This window comes from Ricinus communis, chromosome 5, assembly GCF_019578655.1.
Source record: "Ricinus communis isolate WT05 ecotype wild-type chromosome 5, ASM1957865v1, whole genome shotgun sequence".
NCBI lineage: Eukaryota > Viridiplantae > Streptophyta > Magnoliopsida > Malpighiales > Euphorbiaceae > Ricinus > Ricinus communis.
In genome coordinates, this window is record NC_063260.1 from 11,178,767 (window position 1) to 11,198,379 (window position 19,613).

At 34.6% G+C, this 19,613-nt stretch overlaps 3 protein-coding genes and 2 non-coding genes across 7 annotated transcripts; 2 read left to right on the forward strand and 3 right to left on the reverse strand.

Annotated features, from left to right (window-relative positions):
• Positions 1 to 10,958: 10,958 nt before the first annotated feature.
• Positions 10,959 to 13,186, reverse strand: LOC8272289 (small nuclear ribonucleoprotein Sm D2). 2 transcript variants are annotated; one of them, XM_002527482.4, is made up of 6 exons: positions 13,019 to 13,186; positions 12,096 to 12,140; positions 11,956 to 11,974; positions 11,743 to 11,820; positions 11,469 to 11,573; positions 10,959 to 11,375 (listed from the first exon to the last, which is right to left on the reverse strand). In XM_002527482.4, the coding sequence occupies exons 2-6, from the start codon at positions 12,098 to 12,100 to the stop codon at positions 11,259 to 11,261; spliced, it is 324 nt and encodes a 107-aa protein (XP_002527528.2). In that variant the 5' UTR covers positions 12,101 to 12,140; positions 13,019 to 13,186; the 3' UTR covers positions 10,959 to 11,258. The 2 variants fall into 2 exon arrangements, with proteins under 2 accessions (XP_002527528.2, XP_015579896.1); XM_015724410.3 differs by having other exon boundaries at positions 11,743 to 11,823; positions 13,019 to 13,170.
• LOC112536205 lies at positions 12,662 to 12,747 on the reverse strand. The gene has a single exon (XR_003080256.1). It is a non-coding gene; the product is annotated as a small nucleolar RNA Z159/U59 (small nucleolar RNA).
• LOC112536206 lies at positions 12,860 to 12,949 on the reverse strand. Its single transcript, XR_003080257.1, has one exon. It is a non-coding gene; the product is annotated as a small nucleolar RNA Z159/U59 (small nucleolar RNA).
• A 1,128-nt stretch (positions 13,187 to 14,314) lies between the features above and the next one.
• Positions 14,315 to 15,071, forward strand: LOC8272290. The gene is made up of 2 exons (XM_015724398.1): positions 14,315 to 14,333; positions 14,494 to 15,071. Exons 1-2 carry the CDS (start codon positions 14,315 to 14,317, stop codon positions 15,069 to 15,071), a joined length of 597 nt encoding a protein of 198 aa, XP_015579884.1.
• Positions 15,072 to 15,989: 918 nt separating this feature from the next.
• LOC8272291 (cyclin-SDS) lies at positions 15,990 to 19,311 on the forward strand. Of its 2 annotated transcripts, none has more exons than XM_002527484.4 (7): positions 15,990 to 17,041; positions 17,124 to 17,291; positions 17,677 to 17,843; positions 18,261 to 18,389; positions 18,505 to 18,685; positions 18,838 to 18,882; positions 19,038 to 19,311. In XM_002527484.4, exons 1-7 carry the CDS (start codon positions 16,283 to 16,285, stop codon positions 19,068 to 19,070), a joined length of 1,482 nt encoding a protein of 493 aa, XP_002527530.2. In that variant the 5' UTR covers positions 15,990 to 16,282; the 3' UTR covers positions 19,071 to 19,311. The 2 variants fall into 2 exon arrangements, with proteins under 2 accessions (XP_002527530.2, XP_015579887.2); XM_015724401.3 differs by having other exon boundaries at positions 15,991 to 17,041; positions 17,680 to 17,843.
• Positions 19,312 to 19,613: the final 302 nt, after the last annotated feature.

Below are 19,613 nucleotides of genomic sequence, written 5' to 3' on the forward strand. Positions count from 1 at the left end.
ACGAAGAGTGTTTGAAATCTTACATAGTTGATAAATGTATTTGCTTTCTCATCTCATAAAATTGAATATATTCATACATTACTGCCTTTAAAAGTTCTGTTTTTTGTTTTGTTTTGTTTTTTAATGGTGATGATTCCCCGTGGCAACCACACGCCCGGATAATAAAATAAGGAGAAAAAGACGAGAGAGAGAAAGGTATTGGGTAGTGGGACTGGTCCAATTGGAGATGAGATGATACCCACAGTCCACTCTCCAGCCATTCGCCCTGACATTATTGTGTGGACACAGGATACCAAAGAAAAGCACCATGGACTACAACTTTTTCCCCTTTATTTTTCTTCGACAGTATGGCAATATCGTTCTTTTATTGCCGAACTTTGAATATCCATTTCTACCTTTCTTTTTTCCCATCACTTTCTTTCATGGGGTCTTTGATCCTTGTACAGTATTTTCAATGCCAAAGATCATATGTTTAGACATGCAGCAGACTGCACTAGTAAGATATTGCTCATTAGAATAATGTTTTTCAATTCATCACATGCATAGCGAGCATTGTTGATCGTAACTAATGTTAATTTCAATCAGTTTTAACTTGGTGGTATTTTGTAACAACTGTTTATGAAGATCTGCGAAATTTCAAGCTTTAAGTCTGATATATACTGGGATAATGCTATTAATATATATAGAAAAAAGAAAAGCTTAAAGGTTTTTATGAACTCAGTTACTGAATTCTTGATCCCAATGAAGATCATAAACATGTAATCTGTTTTCATTCGGTAGCAAATTCAACTAACTTTTGTTTCTCATATATATTCTGCTGGGAAATAAGTTACAAGAAAAAGAATTCCAATACGGAAGCCATAGAATTCATGCATCAGTTGAACAAACATCTTAGACATTCACAACTCTGGTTATTCCTTTTATATTCAGAAAGAGAAGGCAATTTTTGTTTTAAGAATTTTTTTATGAGACATTTTCAGAATTCTATGAATTTTATTTATTTTACTAATATCTTCAAACCCCATTGACTTAATGCATATGTCAAACAATCTATTGAAATAAAGACTTAATAGAATATGTATGGTTAGAGCTAGATACGTGTAAAGCTAGTGTAATGTTTTTTTGTATATATAGCAAACATTGTAAGAAAACATGTTTAAGAAAAAATAAAAACTCTTTCCTCTCCCAAATCTTGACATGGTATTAGAGCACTATTTTCCCCTTACCTTCTTCCTTTTCCTTTAGGGTTTCGACCCCTTTCCCTTACCTTTTTCCTTTTCCCATCTGATGTTCGATGGCGACGGTGTGCAGTTGGTTTCGTCGGCAATGCTTGCAGTGTGGCTGCTGTTTTTGTTTCTTGTTTCAAGAACATTGATGTGCAACTTGGAGTTGGTGAGCAAGACGAACAGTTGGTGAGTTGGAAATTTTATCGTACAGTTGGTGAGTAGGACGAATTTTTTGATTTTGTTTGAATTCTACTGGTTGGTTGGATATTTTTGTATGGTATGATCACACTAGGCTAGCAAACTACCAGATGAACGGTATTTTTTGTGGCCTTGCTCGTTTCTCACTTACTATTAAGGCTCCCATTACGCCGTACGTTGTTTCTTTGTAACCCATTTTGCTAGACACTAGAATTTTTTTTTTTTATGAACCCTTTTCTTGGATTTATTTGGATGTTGAGTGGAACAGTTTGTCCTGCAAAAGAAAGAGATGTATATGTCTTGGCAAATGATGCAACTATAGCTATTACGGTAGTTGTTCTTTTTTAGACCATTTTGGGGTTGGCTTCTTGAAGCCTTTTGAGTTCCGGAAGAAGCGTTTGTTATACAGGGGTTCATTCTAGCCTTTTTGAGTGGGCAGTGATCCGGATCCATGATCAATTGTTAAAGCAGCTAATATACTCCACCACCATCTCTTCAATGGCTACTGAAGATTTTAATTCTACACAAACTTTTAAAATCGATTATCAGAATAGTGAATACTACATCCACCTAAATCATCAAGCATGTTGGTACTAAATAAAAATGATGGGCCTTTAGCAAGGAGATATCGCACGGAAAGCCTGTTCACATGTCTTGGTGAAGAAGCTGTGATTGGTGCGGTTTTTGCTTCTTTCCATTCTTTCTTATCCCCAGGTGGGTCAGTGACCGAGAGATTCTGTGTTGAAGAAATAACCGAAGCTATTTCCACTCTTGGGGGAGACACGGAAACAGAGCTTCAAGCAAGATGTCCAGTAAGAGATGCTGACAACAAGCATTCCATCGATCCCCCCATTCTGGCCTTTTGGACCGATATTAATCCTATTTACCTTTCGAGCGTGATAAAACCTTTGTTCGCTTCTTCTCCACTAAGCATTTGAAAAAAGAGATGAATAAATCTCAATCTTATGACAAATTTGGTCCGAGGAAATCCGATTTTACAATTTTTTTTTATCTCTAATGAATCGACTATGAAAAGAAGGGGATTTGGTGTTGAAAAAGATTATGGGACTTCCTATGAAAATCCAGCTCTCATGTTAACCTCCTCTCAATTAATTGGCAACAACTATCATAGCTGGGCACGATTTATGAAGATGTCTTTGATTTCAAAGAACAAATTTTGATTTGTTAATGGTTCAATTAAGGTTCCTAGGGAAGAGGATCATTCTTACAATGCTTGGTTGAAATGCAACAATCTTTTGCTTTCTTGGTTACAGAGGTCCCTTAATACAGAAATTGGGCAAAATATAATATGGCTGGACTATGCATATGATCTTTAGGCAGACTTATATGATCGCTTTTCACAAGAGGACCTTATAAGGATTTCTGATCTTCAACTATTGTGATTCAACATGAAAGGTCTTTGAGTGCTGTTATGGTTTCTTGTGACTCAAATATACTGCTTGCTGGGAAATTCAATATGAATACTGGAAGTAGAGTAACCAGTTTTAACCTTGGACATAATCAACACTTGAAGAATATGAATGGTTTTAGGCTGAAGATAGGAAACCAACAACTCAACCTTGGTAATAGTCAAAAGAGATTTTTTGGCAATTTTAGAATTTTTCCAAACAATGGGGCCAAGAAGCCTACCTGCACTTTCTGTGAAATGTATGGGCATCCTGTTGACAAGTGTTATAGAAAGAATGGATTCCCACCGAGATACAAGGGAACAAGCAAGAATTTTCAGAATTCTACAAACCAGGTTGCATCTTTTCCTTCTGACAATCATAATTTTTCAACTACTGAACAGTTGGCATATCATATGAATTATGACAATCATAACTCTTTTAACAAATCTGGTGATGATGGTCCTATTACTTTTACAAGGGATCAGTATAATAGTTTGATGTCAATGATTCAAGAAAAGGCAGTTGATTCTCAGCATGCAACCAACTCTCATATCAATGCTTTATCCTCTGTCTTCGATCCTATTACTGAAAAAGGTATTGTCCTATGTTGTAAAAGCAATTCCACAATAGGAAATGGATTGTAGATTCAGGAGCTACCGATCACATTACTAATTCTCTCAATTTTTTCAAAAGGCATTACAAAGTTTTTGACAAATATGTGAAGTTGCCTAATAATGAATTAGTTCATGTTACACGTATAGGCACTGTAGAATTATCACCCTCTTTGATTCTTCATAGGGTTTTCTACATACCAAACTTTGCTTTTAATCTCATATCCACTTTGCAGTTAACCAAAAACAACCTTTATTCTCTCATTTTCTCTTCCAATTTTTGTTATATTCACGACATGAAACTTTGGAAGATGACTGGTATAGCTAAGCAAGTGAATGGATTGTATAAGCTTTTACAGCAAGAAGATAGTGAAAAGTTTTTAAATTCATTTCCTGTTAGTTGTAATATCGTTGCTTTTACTTTGTGGCATAATAGACTAGGCCATCCTTCTAAACAAGTAATGAAATCTCTTGATAAGTTTCATAATGTTGTGATTAATGATAATTGCTTTGAATGTGAAGTTTATCATTTGTCTAAACAAAAAATGCCCACTTTTCCTGTTAGCAATTCTTTTTCTACTTCAATTTTTGATCTTGTTCATTTAGACATTTGGGGACCCTTTCCTGTTAAAAGTATATGTTGTCATTCATATTTTTTAACCGTAGTTGATGACAAGAGCAGATTCCTATGGATTTATCCTATGAAGCTTAAGTCAGAAGCTAGACATTTAATCATTGATTTTTAACATCTTGTTGAAACTTAGTTCTCAGTCAAGATTAAATGCTTTAGAACCGATAACGGGAAAGAATTTGAAATGACTGATTTTTACAAATCAAAAGGGATTGTTCACCAAACTTCTTGTACCTATACATCTCAACAAAATAGTATTGTTGAGAGAAAACACCAGCATATTCTCTCTGTTGCACGGAGTTTATGGATTCAAGCTAATCTCCCTCTTTATTTTTGGATTGATTGTGTCCTGCATGCTACCTTTTTAATTAACAGGACCCCAACACCAGTTTTAAACCAGTCTACTCTTTTTGAGATCCTTTTTAAGGTCAAACTTTCTTATAATCAGCTTAAAGTCTTTGGTTGTTTAGCATTTACTTCTGTTTTACCTCATTCTATGACAAAAATGCATCCTAGAGCAATCAAGTGTGTTTTCATTAGTTTTTCTAAAAATACTAAAGGTTACAGAGTATACAATTTAGAGGATAAAAGCATTTTTGTTTCTAGAGATGTAACGTTTATAGAAAACAAGTTCCCGTTTAAAGAGATTTTTGCTACAATACCATCCAATGATGTTCTTATTCCTGTTTATCAAAATGAAAGTTCACTTGAAGATTTCAAAAGGGCAGATTCACACACAGTTGATCCACTTCATTCATCTACTATTGAAATACAGTCTCCTCCAATTAATTCAGGTACTATTCCTCAACCCTCTCCTAGACCTGCTAGAAATATTCACCTACCATCAAAATTTCATGATTTTGAAGTTTATTTGCCCAAACCTAGAACCACACCACATCGTGTTTCTCAAGTTCTATCTTATAAAAAGATCTCACCTCAGTACCAGTCTTATATATGTAATACCTCAATATTACCTGAACCAAAACATTATAATCAGGCAATCTCACATACTTGTTGGAAACAAGCAATGGCTGAAGAAATAGCTGCTTTAGAAGAAAGTAATACCTGGGAATTAGTTCCTTTACCTAAGGACAAGCAGACTATTGGTTGTAAATGGGTGTATAAAACAAAGTTTAAAGCTGATGAAACTCTAGAAAGATATAAAGCAATGCTTGTGGCTAAGTGATACACTCAAAGGTCTGGAATTGGCTTTCTCGATACATTTAGTCCTGTAGCAAAGATCACCACAATCAAAACTCTTATGGCATATAGTTGCTGCAAAGGACTGGAACCTTTGTCAGCTTGATATCAACAACGCCTTTTTGCATGGTGACTTACAAGAGGAGATCTATATGGATTTGCCCCCTGGTTTTCAACCTACGCAGACCAATACAGTTTGCAAACTAAAGAAGAGCTTGTATGGATTGAAACAAGCAAGCAGGTAATGAAATGAAAAGCTAACTGTTGCATTACATACTCAGAAGTTTAAACAGGTTGCATCAGACTCCTCTCTCTTTACCAAAGGTACTGGATCAAATTTCATTGCTTTAGCTATCTATGTGGATGACATTGTCTTTGCAAGTTCGGATATGACAAAAGTTGTAAAGATAAAAAGATTCCTGTATGATACTTTCCAAATTAAGGACCTTGGAGAACTAAATTTTTTTCTTGGATTAGAGGTTGCTAGGTCCAAAATCGGTATTAATTTATGCCAGATAAAATACACTTTAGACCTTTTGCAAGAGACTGGTTTTCTCGGAGCAAAACCAGTACTGACACGATAGCATCCACTGAGAAATTATCTAGAATAGGGGGCAGGTTCTCAAAGACATTACAGCATATAGAAGTCTAGTTGGCAAGCTATTGTACCTAACCCATACTATGCCTGACATAGCATATGCAGTACAACAGTTATCTCAGTTCCTTTAACCCTACAGATATTCATTTGACCTTAGCTCATAGAGTTCTCTGGTACTTGAAAGGGACTCCAGGATAGGGCTTACTTTTCCCAAAGAAGCTTTCAGTGATTCCGATTGGGCTTCATGCCCGATTCCGAAAGTCCATCACTGGGTTCAGATTTTTCTGTCAAGATTGATCTCATGGAAGTCAAAGAAACAACAAACAGTCTCACGCTCTTCAAGTGAAGCAGAATATAGAGCTATAGCTGCAGTGACATGTGAGATACAATGGCTTCACTTTCTCCTTCAAGATTTGCAGCTCCCCTTTTCTCCATCAAATCTATATTGTGACAACTTGTCTGCCATCAGAATTGCCGAGAATTATGTATATCATGCGAGGACCAAGCATATAGAAATCGATTGCCACCTCATCCGAGAGAAATTTCAATATGGAATCATCAATCTTATGCCAGTCCCTTCATTAAAACAACTGGCTGATTCATTTACAAAGCTTCTTCCTACAAATCTATTCCAAGCTTCCATTTCCAAGTTGGGCATCCAGAATCTGTATGCTCTAACTTGAAGGGGGCTAATAGAATATGTATGGTCACCAATAAGAGTTAGACACGTGTAAAGCTAATGTAATATTTTTTTTGTGTATATAGCAAATATTATAAGCAAACATGTTTAAAAAAAATAAAAAAAAATTTTCTCTCCCAAATCTTGAGAAGACTTAAAAGGACTTAATACTTTTTACAATTCATTAATTTTTAAAAAGGTTTATTTGAAATGAGACTAAAAATATGGTTGCTAGTCAGAGATAACAACAATTAGGGTATGTTCCTTAACTTGAATCCGAATTGTTATGCCGAAAGCATGCTTTGCTTTGCTTTTTGGACTGACGACATAAAAGAATATGAGTAGGCAGTATGAGGTCCCAAGAATACGATGGCAAGAAAATGCAATTCTTCTCTTGCTACAATTATAAATAGTGTGTGGACTGTGGAAGCCGCGTGCTGTTTTCTTTCATTTTTCAAAAAAGTCCATTTAACCATTTTATAAAGTCTCTTTTGGTATGGTATGTGGTTCGAAATTTCATTCCCAGAATTTGGCTATCTTTGCACAAATCTTTAGGCAAAATACATTCTGCATGCGCCTTTGCTGTATGTACGGAGACCCGCCTGTACCTTTCAGCATCTTTAAAAAAAAAAAAAAAAAGAGAAACTCAGTGCTTGATTCACTTTGATATGAAATCGGGTGTTGTAAGGATAATGCTAATTGAGTAATTATTGAGAACAAAACCTGGTTTTATGATCTTGTGTTGGATATAAAAATTGGGAGTGGGGGGAAGATTCATGTGCCTAAAGCAAAACCTACTCTTTTAAGTTCCACTACTTGTTGTGAATGGTGGGCTGTTTTGTTTTTCTTGGCATGCGGCCAGCACACTTTTCCATTACAAAAACAAATAGACAAAAGCAGATATCTAAGATTCTTTGGCATTATTAGAAACTGGTCCATATCCCTTGTTCAATTTTTCAAAAGAAGCCAAATGCCCCACACAAATTTAAATAACTATTTCTGGTTGAGTTTAAAAAGTTTAGTCACTTGCCTTTGTTTTTGGAAACGTAAAAGATAGAGCAAAGTAAATAAATAACTTACTTTTTATTTCTTTGTATAGATTGTTTTGTGGATAAATTTAGCCTTTGAAGAAAACAAGAGTCATTTGTAGAGTTTGCTCTCCCTCTTTTCAGATAAAGAGAACACTTTCACAGCTTCATTCCCATCCTCATAGTTTCCGTTCTTTTGTTTTTCCATATTTTCAAACAAAGAAGTTAGTCTCTATGAAGAAAATCTGTTGATCAAAATATAAGGTTTTATTTTGAATTAAAAAGAAGAAAAGAAGAAAAGAGGTATGAGGGAGAAGAAAGAAAGGCAAGAGAATGAGGATAAAGACTTACTTGGTCTCTCAACTTGTTTAGAAGAGAGGGAAACTAGAGAGTAAAAAGTATTGAAAGATATGTTTTTCATTAGTTAATAATATAAAACAAATAGCAGATAAAAAAAAAGCATACAATGAGTTTTTTTTTTTTTTTTAATCTTTTAATTCCATGAATTTTATTACATCACTAAAATAATTGATATAAGGTTATTTTACAAAAGATACTCTTCTTCCCTGCTCCTTTCTCCCCCTCTCTGACTAAAGGGTGAGACATTTTTAAAAGGCTTAAGCCTAATACAAAAATTAAAAACTTGCTTCAGGCTACTTTTATTTTTATTTTTTCTTGATCAGCAGTGTGAGTGCCATTGAATAGAAGGAGATACATCTGCTGCCAAGAGGCTACAAAAATCAGGAGGACTCAAATACCAATCACTTTTAAAAATATAAACAATCAGTTCTAGTTTACCTGCCACTCTATTCTGCTCTCTCTTAACAGTAATTAAATTACAACTATCAATGAATTCTGATATCTCCTTAATCTCATCTACAAGAACTTTGGTTTCCTGAGGGACTGCCTTGATATTATAGTTGGAAGAATCTACTCTCTGCCATCATTTAGAGAATGTGAACTTGATCACAAAGGAAATACTTTGAAACTGATCCAAACATCAACTTTCCTCTTATGATCTCTACAAATCGAACTGGTAAGAGCAATTGGTGGGTTGTGGAAGAGAAGGAAGCATCGATATTCATTTTAATTCTATCTCTCTGGGGTGGATTCCACTCGGTCTCAGAATGGGGAGGCTGAACTTTTTGAACTGTAAATATTCGATGAGCCTGAATATAGCTATCTACAAGCATTCTCGTTGCAGCCCTGGAACACCAGATAGACCATCAAACAATGACTGCTATATTCGACAAACCACCTGCTCCTTATTGACTGGCTTTCTGTAGCAACATTTGCTACCATTGGACCAACCCACGAATGCATTAAAGTTTTCCATAAACACACCAAGATTGCTGCATAACCAGGACGCTCTTGCATGGTCGCAATTGAAGAGAATGAATCATCCCTACAAAGTAAACACAAAGCATTAAAGTTGAATAACAGATTGGTGGCGAAGGAAGAAGGGTACCAAATAAGAGTATCTCTGCCACTCAGTCTGCCAAGAGGAGTTTCTATGGCCATACGAGTTGTCTCAATGTTAAACGACTTATTCAATCAACCTATATCCCAGGAACCTGCCTCTTTATCAATCAACAACTCTTACTTTTGACCTTGTCCATAATTGATTTGCCACCAGAGCCGCTGTCCAATACTCCCCTCCCTTCCAACAAACTAACCCAACTCCGTAATGATATTCTACCTCATTTTGCATGCACTTAGCTCCTATCACCCTACTACCCCGCAAACAGTGCTAAACATTCAGGACTCTCCAACTCTGCTTAGCTAGGAGAGCTTTATTAAGCCATTCCATTCTTTAAAATTCCATTCCTCCCATTACATTGCTCCTAGCTAATTCAACCCGAGTGATCCAATGTATCGCCCTTGCATAATATCCTCACTCTACCAAAAATTAAATATTATGCTATCTAGCTTCTTAATGTCCCCCATAGGAAGCTTGAATACAGACATGAAGTTAGGGATCACCTGAACCACAGCTTTTTAACATAACTTTCTGCAGGAATGCTAGCAACACTTCTTTTTTGTTACTTTCTTAGACAATTACTTTTCTATTTTTTCACCTCATTTAACTTTTCAATCTATACTTATTCAATAAGCTAACTTATTTTATTCTTAATAAATAAAAGTAAATTTGCTATCTTAATGTCAATTTTAAAAATATTTTATTACTAAGAATAACAGATTTTTAATCTTAAGAATATTTTATTATTGTGAATAATAGATTTTTTTAATTCCTAACAATTTAATATAGTTTTTTTTTTTTTTTGAGACTATCGCGGCAAAATTACATGAAGAATTAGCACTAAGTATTGAAATGGACACCAGGAATGAAAACTTCCTAAGCAAAATATGCAGATAAAACAAGACCGTTAAAGGAAAATTGAAAGGAAAATAAAAATAGTACCCAGTACCAACAGTAAAAGCTCTTTCATTAACATTCCTGTCAAGAATTGAAGGACCTCTTCTGCAAAATTTCTATTTTAGCTTTTATTTAGAAATTTTGCACTCTTATAATATTCCCTTACAAAAACTTGCATTAAATGGCCAAATATTTTTAAAATAAAAATAGTGAATTTACTTTTATTTATTAAGAAAATAATTTAAAATAAATTTAACCTAGGTAACAAATAATTGGACTGAAATGTGAGTTGATAACAAATAATTAGATTAAAATAGACCAATAAAAAAGCAATTGTTTAAAGAAGGTGCTGTCAGCATTCTCCAACTTCCTTCCCGACTTAGAAGCCTGCCCTCCGCTTTTGAACGCACCTGAACGTGCCTCATCCCATTAATGGACTGGTAATTCGACCTTGCCCAACTTACAGGTATTACCAGATAGGATGCGGAAGCCTTCGATTTTCATCCCCAAGTGCTACTGATCTGGTTGGTCTGTTTAGCATGAGTTAATTTTCTACTTCAGCCATTTTTAGATTCTCGAACTTCCATCTATCCAAATAACATTTTCTTTCAAATATAAAAGTTTGTAAGGCAAATTAACGACTGCTCATTATTACATTGGAGACCCTTTTGATCGGCAACTTGCCCTGCCTTATAAATATTCAGCACCCCTCCCTGTGCAAATCTAGACATGCAGCAGCTCAGAAACAGAACCTTATCAACTTAAATCAATCCAATTCAGTTCTTCCGGATAAAGAAAAACAATTCAATAGCATGACTCATAAATAAATATTTAAATGATACGCCGACAAAAAAAGAACAAAAAAAGCATCAAGAAACTGGTCACCAATGCAATAGGCGGTGGTTGCTACCTTATACTAATTTAGGTTTCCAAATCCATATAATGGCATTGATGAAATGCTTTTTTGGCAATTTAAATCTCTAATAAAAAGAGAGAACATGTGAAGAACTAGAGAAGTACATTTACAGATACAATGGCATCAAGACGTAACTTCACAAGGGTTAACTACTCCTGTCAATTGTGTTCAAAAAGATAAAAGCTACCTCAACAGCTTAGACACAAGAGTATCGCAATTGGTTTTACAGCCAATACAGAACCTTTCCGTTTAGAGCCCAAAGGAATGTGCTAAAACCAAGTTAAGTTTTGCTGCAATGATAAGTAGCAGCAAATACACATTTCAGATATAATTCTTACTTCATCCACTCACATGATTGGTCAGCTTCAAGAACAGCCCTGTACACTCACTTAGGATTCCTAAGAACGATGATTACAGAATCTCCACGGAGAAACATCTTACTAATGAATCTGTCCTTGTTAACTGGCATTGCCTTTTTCTTGCCTTTACCAGTCTTTGGTACCTAAGCAAAAGAAACATGCATTTTACTACCAACCACAAAGAACTGTAATAAAATATAGATAGGATCACAGATAGGAACAAAAATTCTACCAACCTCGGTCCACATCTCCCTGACATTTTCAAGAACCATGTTGCAATGTCGATCAAAGGCTCTAACACGGCCAAGAAGTTTTTTGTTGTTGCGGCAATTAATGAGTACCTATTGAGAGAAGAAAATTCAAATTTTAAAATGACACATCCTGAAGTTTAAGTAATTCAAGTCATTAAAAATGACACATCCTGACATTTAAGTAATTCAAGTCAGTATAGTAGGCATTCCTAAACAGTAGCCTGCATGAGACAATTAAGAGCTATAAGAATTAATATACCTGTGTGTTATTTTTGACACTCATCATGAGTACTGAGAGAGGTCCTGTGTTGAACTCCTCCTCCTCATTTTTGGTAACCTGCTGTGATTAGACAAGGATAAACAATCAATAGTGATCGGCAAGAAGATGGTGCAAAACATATGATAACATTAAGGAAAACAACAAGAAAAAACAGTGTCTAAGACGAAACAATTAAGGTTGACAACAACTTACATCTTCCTCCATTGGCCGACTGAAGAAGAAAAGGGAGGGTGGAGCAAAGAGAAAACAGGAAAAAAATGATTATTAGCATTCTGCAAACAAACATTGAGATGTGGAATAAGAAAACAAGTGATAGGTTGATTAACCAGTACCTCATCTTGAAAGGAGACCTTTTAAGATTGTCTTCAGCAAAATTCCTGGATCAACGAATCGCGATAATTAATTAAATATCAATCATCACAATGGCACGAGCATAACATCACTTGATAAGCACCAAGGAAACATTTAAAAGAAAAATCCATAATATTAAAAAAATTCATGATGCGGTATGATGAATGCGCCATACACAAGAGCAAGAAAAGACTCAGATTTAACAATGTGATATCAAAAGGCTTTTTGGAAAGAGAATAAATATCAAATGAACCGAAACATGTCGGAAGGCTGTGTTTTATTTATTAAATATCACACTTTAATACGTTTGCCGATATTCGTTGGTACTCCACACAAGGAGTAAGATAGCTAGTAAAAAGTGATCCCACTGAGACAATTGAAGATCTTCTTTTTTGAATTCTTCAGCTCAAGTCTCTTAAAGTTTTTTCAGCATTAATAATAAAGCTCAGGAGAACGAAAGTTTTTAGCAAAACACATCATTAGAGTAAACAAAGATCTTCAATGTCTACGATAACAAATAAAAATAACTAAAAATAAACAATTCAGAGCCTCTTCAGTTCAGGTCTCCAAAAAATGTTTCCGCACGGAGCATCTCGGAAGAACGAAAGTATAATCATAATCATCATCAGAGGCAACATTAAGATCTCTAAATACTAGTCTTAAAACAAATTATTTGATGCTAATCAGACCTTTTAAACAAAAAAGAAAAGCATAAATATATAAATAAAATAAAGTAAAAAAGGATGTCTCTTCAGTTCAGGTCTCCATTATAATTCCGCAATGTAATTTCTCAGAAGAACGAAAGTTTTACAAATTAAACATCATCATTAGAGACATCCATAATCATAATACAACAAAGAGATCGCTACACATCAAAGAAATAAATAAAGCCCGAGAAACACACCTGGTTTTGAGCTTCGACTAAGTGAATAACAGAGCACAGATCCGAAGAGTAACGAGTAAACGGCAGTTTTATAGTAAATTTTCAAGTCTGCGCTCTCACCGCCACAAAACCCTAGCTTTCTGCCCTCTTTGTTTGTGGATTTTAAAACTGACGCCTCATCGTTTGGGCTTGTTTTAGCCCGGCCTACATTGTACTCTATGTATTTCAGTTTCTTTAATATTTTATTTTTCCTTTTTAGACAATATTGTTTCTTTCTTCGATCACAATGAATTTTATGGACAAGAGACCATGTTCTAGGAAATATATTGGTACAATTCGATAATATTTATTGCTAACATAAAAGGAATTGAAAGTACTAATTACTCTATATAGTGCATTAGCCTAATAATAATACAAATAGATATTATAGTTCAAATTTTTAGGATGATTACTATTTGATCTCTGTATTTTTTCATATTATTTTAATTATTTTTTCATATTTAAAAAATATATTTTTTTATTTTATAATTTTATACTAAAAATCTCTTCCGTTAGAACTTTTGCTAGGAAATTATTAATTAGATTTGGTTTTATACTCTTTGCCTCTTATTTTTTGTGTAATATATAAATTACCTCCTATATTTTATTTCTGCATTAGAATCTCCTTGCATTTTGAAAGACAATGTAAATAAAGATTGAAATTGATAAAAAATATAATTTGATCCTCAAATTTCTTATCAAAGTTACAATTCTATTATAATAATGCTCTTTATTTTATTTTAATAATTTAAAATTAAATTATATGAATCTTTAATATTTTAATTAATATAAGTACTTTTAAGATATTTAGATTTTACTATAATTTGATTATGCTAAGAATTAGAGTAATTAAAGAATATTAATTAATTATTTTTTTATAAATATTAAAATCAATTTTTATATAAAAATTAGACCCTGGAGTTTTAGTATAATAAATAAATTATAAAGAGCAATTTGTATATTATATCAAAAATTAATAGGTAAATTTTCGTAAAACTAAACCTAGTTAATGGTTGTTTAAGGGAAATACTGATTTAAGGGTTTCTTAGTATAAAATTATAAAAAATAAAAGAAAAAAATATATTCTTTTTACATATTAAAAAATAATTAATATAATATAGACAAATAAGGATAAATAATAATTACCCCTTCAAATTTTATCAATTTCATAAAAGAAAATGTTGATTGTCTTCATGCTAATTATCCTCTAAAAAGTAAAAGAAGTGGCTAAAAAAAGAATTTACAAGAAACTGTTATATCTGTATAGTATGCACAGAAATGTGGAGGGAGGAGATGTGTAAGTTTACGCTTATATTTTTACTAATTGCATTGATGTGATTGAGTAATTTAATAATTCACTAATTAATATATATTTTAAGAAAAGACTAATGGTGAAAATTTTAATTAGAATCATGGCTGCCTTAATTTAAATTCTACTAATTATTTTTTACCTGTAGCTCTCTGTAGAAATAGAAGGAAAGATAACTGGGATCTATTAAGGAGTCTTGCTTCTATTAATGATTCCCCCTGGATTGTTATGGGTGATTTTAATGATATTTTGAATCATAGAGAAAAGAGGGGTGGGGTAGCCCAACCAAATTGGTTAGTTGAAGGCTTTAGAAGGGCTGTTTGGGACTCTGGGCTTGTGGACTTGGGCTTCCAAGGGTGTCCTTTTACATGGGAAAGGGGAAGAGAGAGTGGGCTATGGGTCCAAGAGAGATTAAATAGGATGTTGGGTAATGGTGATTGGGTGGCTCGACATAAAGATGCAAGGGTAGTTCATTTGGATAGTGTTGTATCTGATCATTTTCCTATTATCCTTCATCTATATCGTGTTGAGGGTACTCGTTCTTCAAAACGCTTCCGTTTTGAGAACCTTTGGACGAACTATGGTGAAAGTGAAGAGGTAGTTAGGGACAGCTGGAATAAGGAGGTGGGTGTTTCAATTCAGAGAAGAATTAGTAATACTAGTAAGTCCTTGTTGCAGTGGGGAAGGGAGAAAACAAATGGCTGTGTATATAATGGAAGGGCTTAGGCGAGAGATGGGTCGGCTACGAGCTAGAACAGATGATGAAGGATTGAAGGAGTTTAGTGAAGTGTCGTCTGAGTTGGGTAGAGTTTAGAATGATTACTATTCCTTCTAGAGGCAGCGAGCTAAACAACTTTGGCATAGAGAGGGATACGCAAATACGAAGTTCTTTCACAAAATGGCTTCGGTTAGGAGGAGGAAAAATGAGATCCATAGATTGAAGAATGGCGATGGTCATTGGGTAGAAAAGGGACCATGAAATAAAATATTTTAAGAAAATAAATTTAATACGACAATAAAATAAAATATATTATTTATATATAAAGTCACAGATATGATAATATTATTTAAAGTAAATATAAAAAAATAACAAAAACAGAATAATTTATTTTATTCTTAAATAATAAAATAATAATAAATAATAATTTATAAAAATTATTAAAAATGTATTAGTGCCTATAAAGATATTTTTAAATAAAATTTATAAAAATTATTTATAAATTTATTAATTATGAAAGATTTATAAATTTTTAAAAATAATTTATTTTTTAAAAAATCACATCAGAAAAAAGAAAGAAAAAAGAAATGAGAGTCGTTTAAAGTCACACCGAGTGAGATAACTTTAAAATAACAACTTGATTAATTTTCAATCTTAAATTCATACCCATTGGCAGATGAAGAAATTAATCTCGACTGATGAGTGATGACGACAGCAATCCAAGAGTGACATGAAATCGAGGAAGCAAAAAGAGAATCGATATGATTTCTCTCACTTCATTAGTCTACATACTCTCATCTGAGCCGTTAATCCACTAAACCATATTCCATTAGTCTACATACACTCATCTGAACCGTCAACCCACATGAAGCCTCTCCCCACAAGGCTCATACTAAAAGGTGGAGATTCATTTTATATACTGATGTATGTATACCTCGCTCTATCTTACACTAAAATAACCATCAACAACTAAGAACAAACAAACTACAAGAAGAAAAACAAAAGCGTGTGTGAGAAACTGGGCCCACGCTCATCGTATAAAAGGAAAACTCCTTCCACACCATCATCATCACCACCACGCACTGCTTCACTCCCTTAACTTCCATAACTAACCGAATTCATTCAACTCTCTGCATTACACACTCATTCCTTCAACATCACTTCCTCTCTCTCCGCAATTAAATTTTGAACTCAAAAAATGAAACTCAAATAAAAAAGAATGGAACCAGAGGCACACATCACGAAGAAACCGCGAAGCAAACGCTGTTGGCGATTCCGCCATAAGATCTCTCCGTCGAATTCGGTGTCTTGCAATTCAAGCAGAGTTACAGTCGAATCAAATGCTAAGAAGAGAAAATCACTTGAACTAGAAAGCAACGTGCCGTTCCGGAGAATCACGAGATCTTACTATAAGCAGCAAAACGAGACGAAGAAAGGAAATGAATTAGCTGAAGTGAGCGACTCTTCATGTGTTGAATCAAATTCTGGAGTAATTGATTCTGCTGTTTTCGTTAGGAAAGTGTCCGATGACATCTTTTCTACTGCTTCTAAAGCAAGTCAAAACAAATCAATCGTTGAAACAGAGCTCTCTGAAATTTCAAAAAACGAAGCAGTTTCAGTTAACGAGTCTTTAGTAGAACAAAAGTCAAAGAGCTTAGAATCTGAAACTGATCTTGCTTGCGCTGAGCATTTCTCTTTGGACGATGTCGTTTCAGATTACTCTTCTAGTCACGGGACAGCTTTCTCTGAGCTTCAATTTGAAGTATTCCCGGAGAGTTCATCGGACGGCCGAGAGTTTTCAGATGATTATACGCCGTCGATTTTCCTTGATTCCGGAAGTGAGTTCTCCGAGAAATCATCTGATGATGCTCCGCCATCACGTACTTATTCTTTATTGCTCGAGTTTCGATGTCAATTCTTAAGATCAAGTGTTTCTCCAGACACGATAAGATCACTTATTGGAGCAGAAAGCCATAGCGTAAGTAATTAATTTTCCAGTGCATCCAAACAGTGCCTAATTAGTTTGTTTACTTCTTTTATATGTTTTAAATACTTATCAGTTTATGAGGTTAAAAAATGAGGACGACGAAGAGAGCTACCAATTGTTACGGGGAAGAGAGAGAAGGCAACTATTTTTGCATGACTACGTCGAGTTGTATCGATCCACGACGGAGTACGGTGATCTCATACTCCAGCAACGGCTACAAATGGTCCATTGGATCGTCGAGGTGAATTTCTAGCGTTTGATTTTAATTTATTATTTATTCATCGTCGCCGTAGCTATCGTGAAACAGGCAACTCCTTTAGTTATAATTTATATTAAAATAGGATATGAAATAAATTTGTGACACGTCAGCGCAGCAAGATCTTTTGGTCTGTACTTTTTGTATCATGTAACAGTGTTGTAGACAAGTTCTAGTATATATGGATTGATCTTTTCTTCTTCTATTGGCTAGAAAATGGTCTTTCGTTTTTGTAGTCCTTTCGCGATGCTTTCGTTTCACATTTGCATGTGCATTGGCTGACCTTATTCCTCAATGCTGTATTGGGGTACGTTACAAATCCTTTTTTAAAAAAAAAATTCATTCGTGATGTACGCTTTGAATAAAACAGCAGTCAACTGCCATGGAGTTTCAACATGAGACATTGTTCCTTGGAGTTAGCCTTCTGGATAGGTTCTTTAGCAAAGGATATTTTAGCAACGTAAGGAACCTTCAGATTGTTGGGATAGCCTGTCTTACATTGGCCACGAGAATTGAAGAAAATCAGCTCTGCAATCGGTAATTCTCTTTAGTTACCTCATTCGGTTACCAGCACTATCTCGCTGAATATTAAGGGATGTAAAAAAGATACTGCCTTATTTAGTTGCATGATTCCTGTACAATTATCACTATAAACTTTAATTGTCATATTTCAATTGGAGCTGGAAAGGGATATTAAGTACTTCAGATATTGCCAAACTGTTCATTATATAATGCACTCATGATTGGCCTTAGTTTATTGGTTTAGATTTACTTGTGTGATAATGAGATAAAGCTCAAATGAATTTGATAATTCCAGCTAAGGCGTGACATCAGGACTAAACATCAATCCATTTCTCTGATGCTCTACTTATTTAGCCAAATCACGCCACACACTCTCACTTTGAAGAACACAGACATAGTTTATGCAAGGTTAATGTTACTGGGATATTTCAGTGTGAAGCGAAGGAACTTCCACATAGAGAGCAATGTATACAGCAGATCAGAAGTGGTTGCCATGGAGTGGCTGGTGCAGGAGGTTCTCGACTTCCAATGCTACTTGCCCACCATCCACAACTTCATGTGGTAATTTCCATTGCTTTTTAATACATATTATTTAGATTTGCATCTTGTATTTTACATAGCATATTTGTATTGCACTTTTAAGATGGCTCTCATAGTAGTTCATTGTAACTCACAGGTTCTATCTGAAGGCTGCTAGAGCTGATGCAGCGATAGAGAAGAGGGCCAGATACTTGGCAAGGCTAGCACTGTCAGACCATGAGCATCTTCGGCACTGGCCCTCAACAGTTGCAGCAGGGCTTGTCATTATGGCTTCTCTGCAAAGCGAGCAAATTGAATCTTACCAACGGGTCATTGAGGTAAGCATTCACATTGCCAAAGCCTTTAAAGCCAGTGATCAGTAGCTTTAAAACAGAGCTGAAAAAGCATTACAAAGAAGACATTATTGTTTGGACTCGATCCTCGCATTAGAGTGTGCTTTAAGATCTTAATTAGTCCAGCGTTTTTGCAGGTTCATATCAGAACAAAAGAAAATGACTTGCATGAATGCATAAAGGTAAAAGACAAAAAGCCATGCCATTAATTTATATCATTCTATCATCTCCTGAAAAAGTTTTTGGAAAGTTTTACAACAATTCCTATAGCATGTGCTTGTAGATGTAATTGTTAAATTAGTTTTGATTAGTCTGTTCACAATATTTACTTTGACAGACAATGGAGTGGCTGATACAGTATGTAAGCTAGCAGATCAGAAGAATGGATTGTAACCTCACATTTTGTTCACTACCGTTGACTACTCATACATCACAAGACATTGGAGAAATGCAAATGAAGAGCTCTCTATATTCTAATAAAAAGCAGGTTATAGATATCTGATTCTTTTCCAACTAAGCATAAACTCCTCTTGTTTCCGTCCATAAATGGCCGGAGGCAGAGTCTGTAACCACTTACCTGGCTTATGCAAAGTTGGAGACACTATTCTTTCTCAGGCAGCGCCTACTAATTGCATGTACCATTTTTGTTAAAAAATGCATTACAATACAAGCAATGACATAATATGTAATCTCTCCTCTTACAAGAAGTTTTCTCCAATATTATTTGGTCTAATGGTTTTGTTATGCTGATGAAATTTGTAAAGGTCTTCATAGGCGATGGTTACTGCTATGTAATTAATGATTTTTTCCCTGCTGCTTATATCAAACCAAGTCAGACGCTTCACTTGAGTTAGTTCATACTCGTGTACCTCACCCACATATGTTTAAATTACATGTCATTCACTGAACCAGG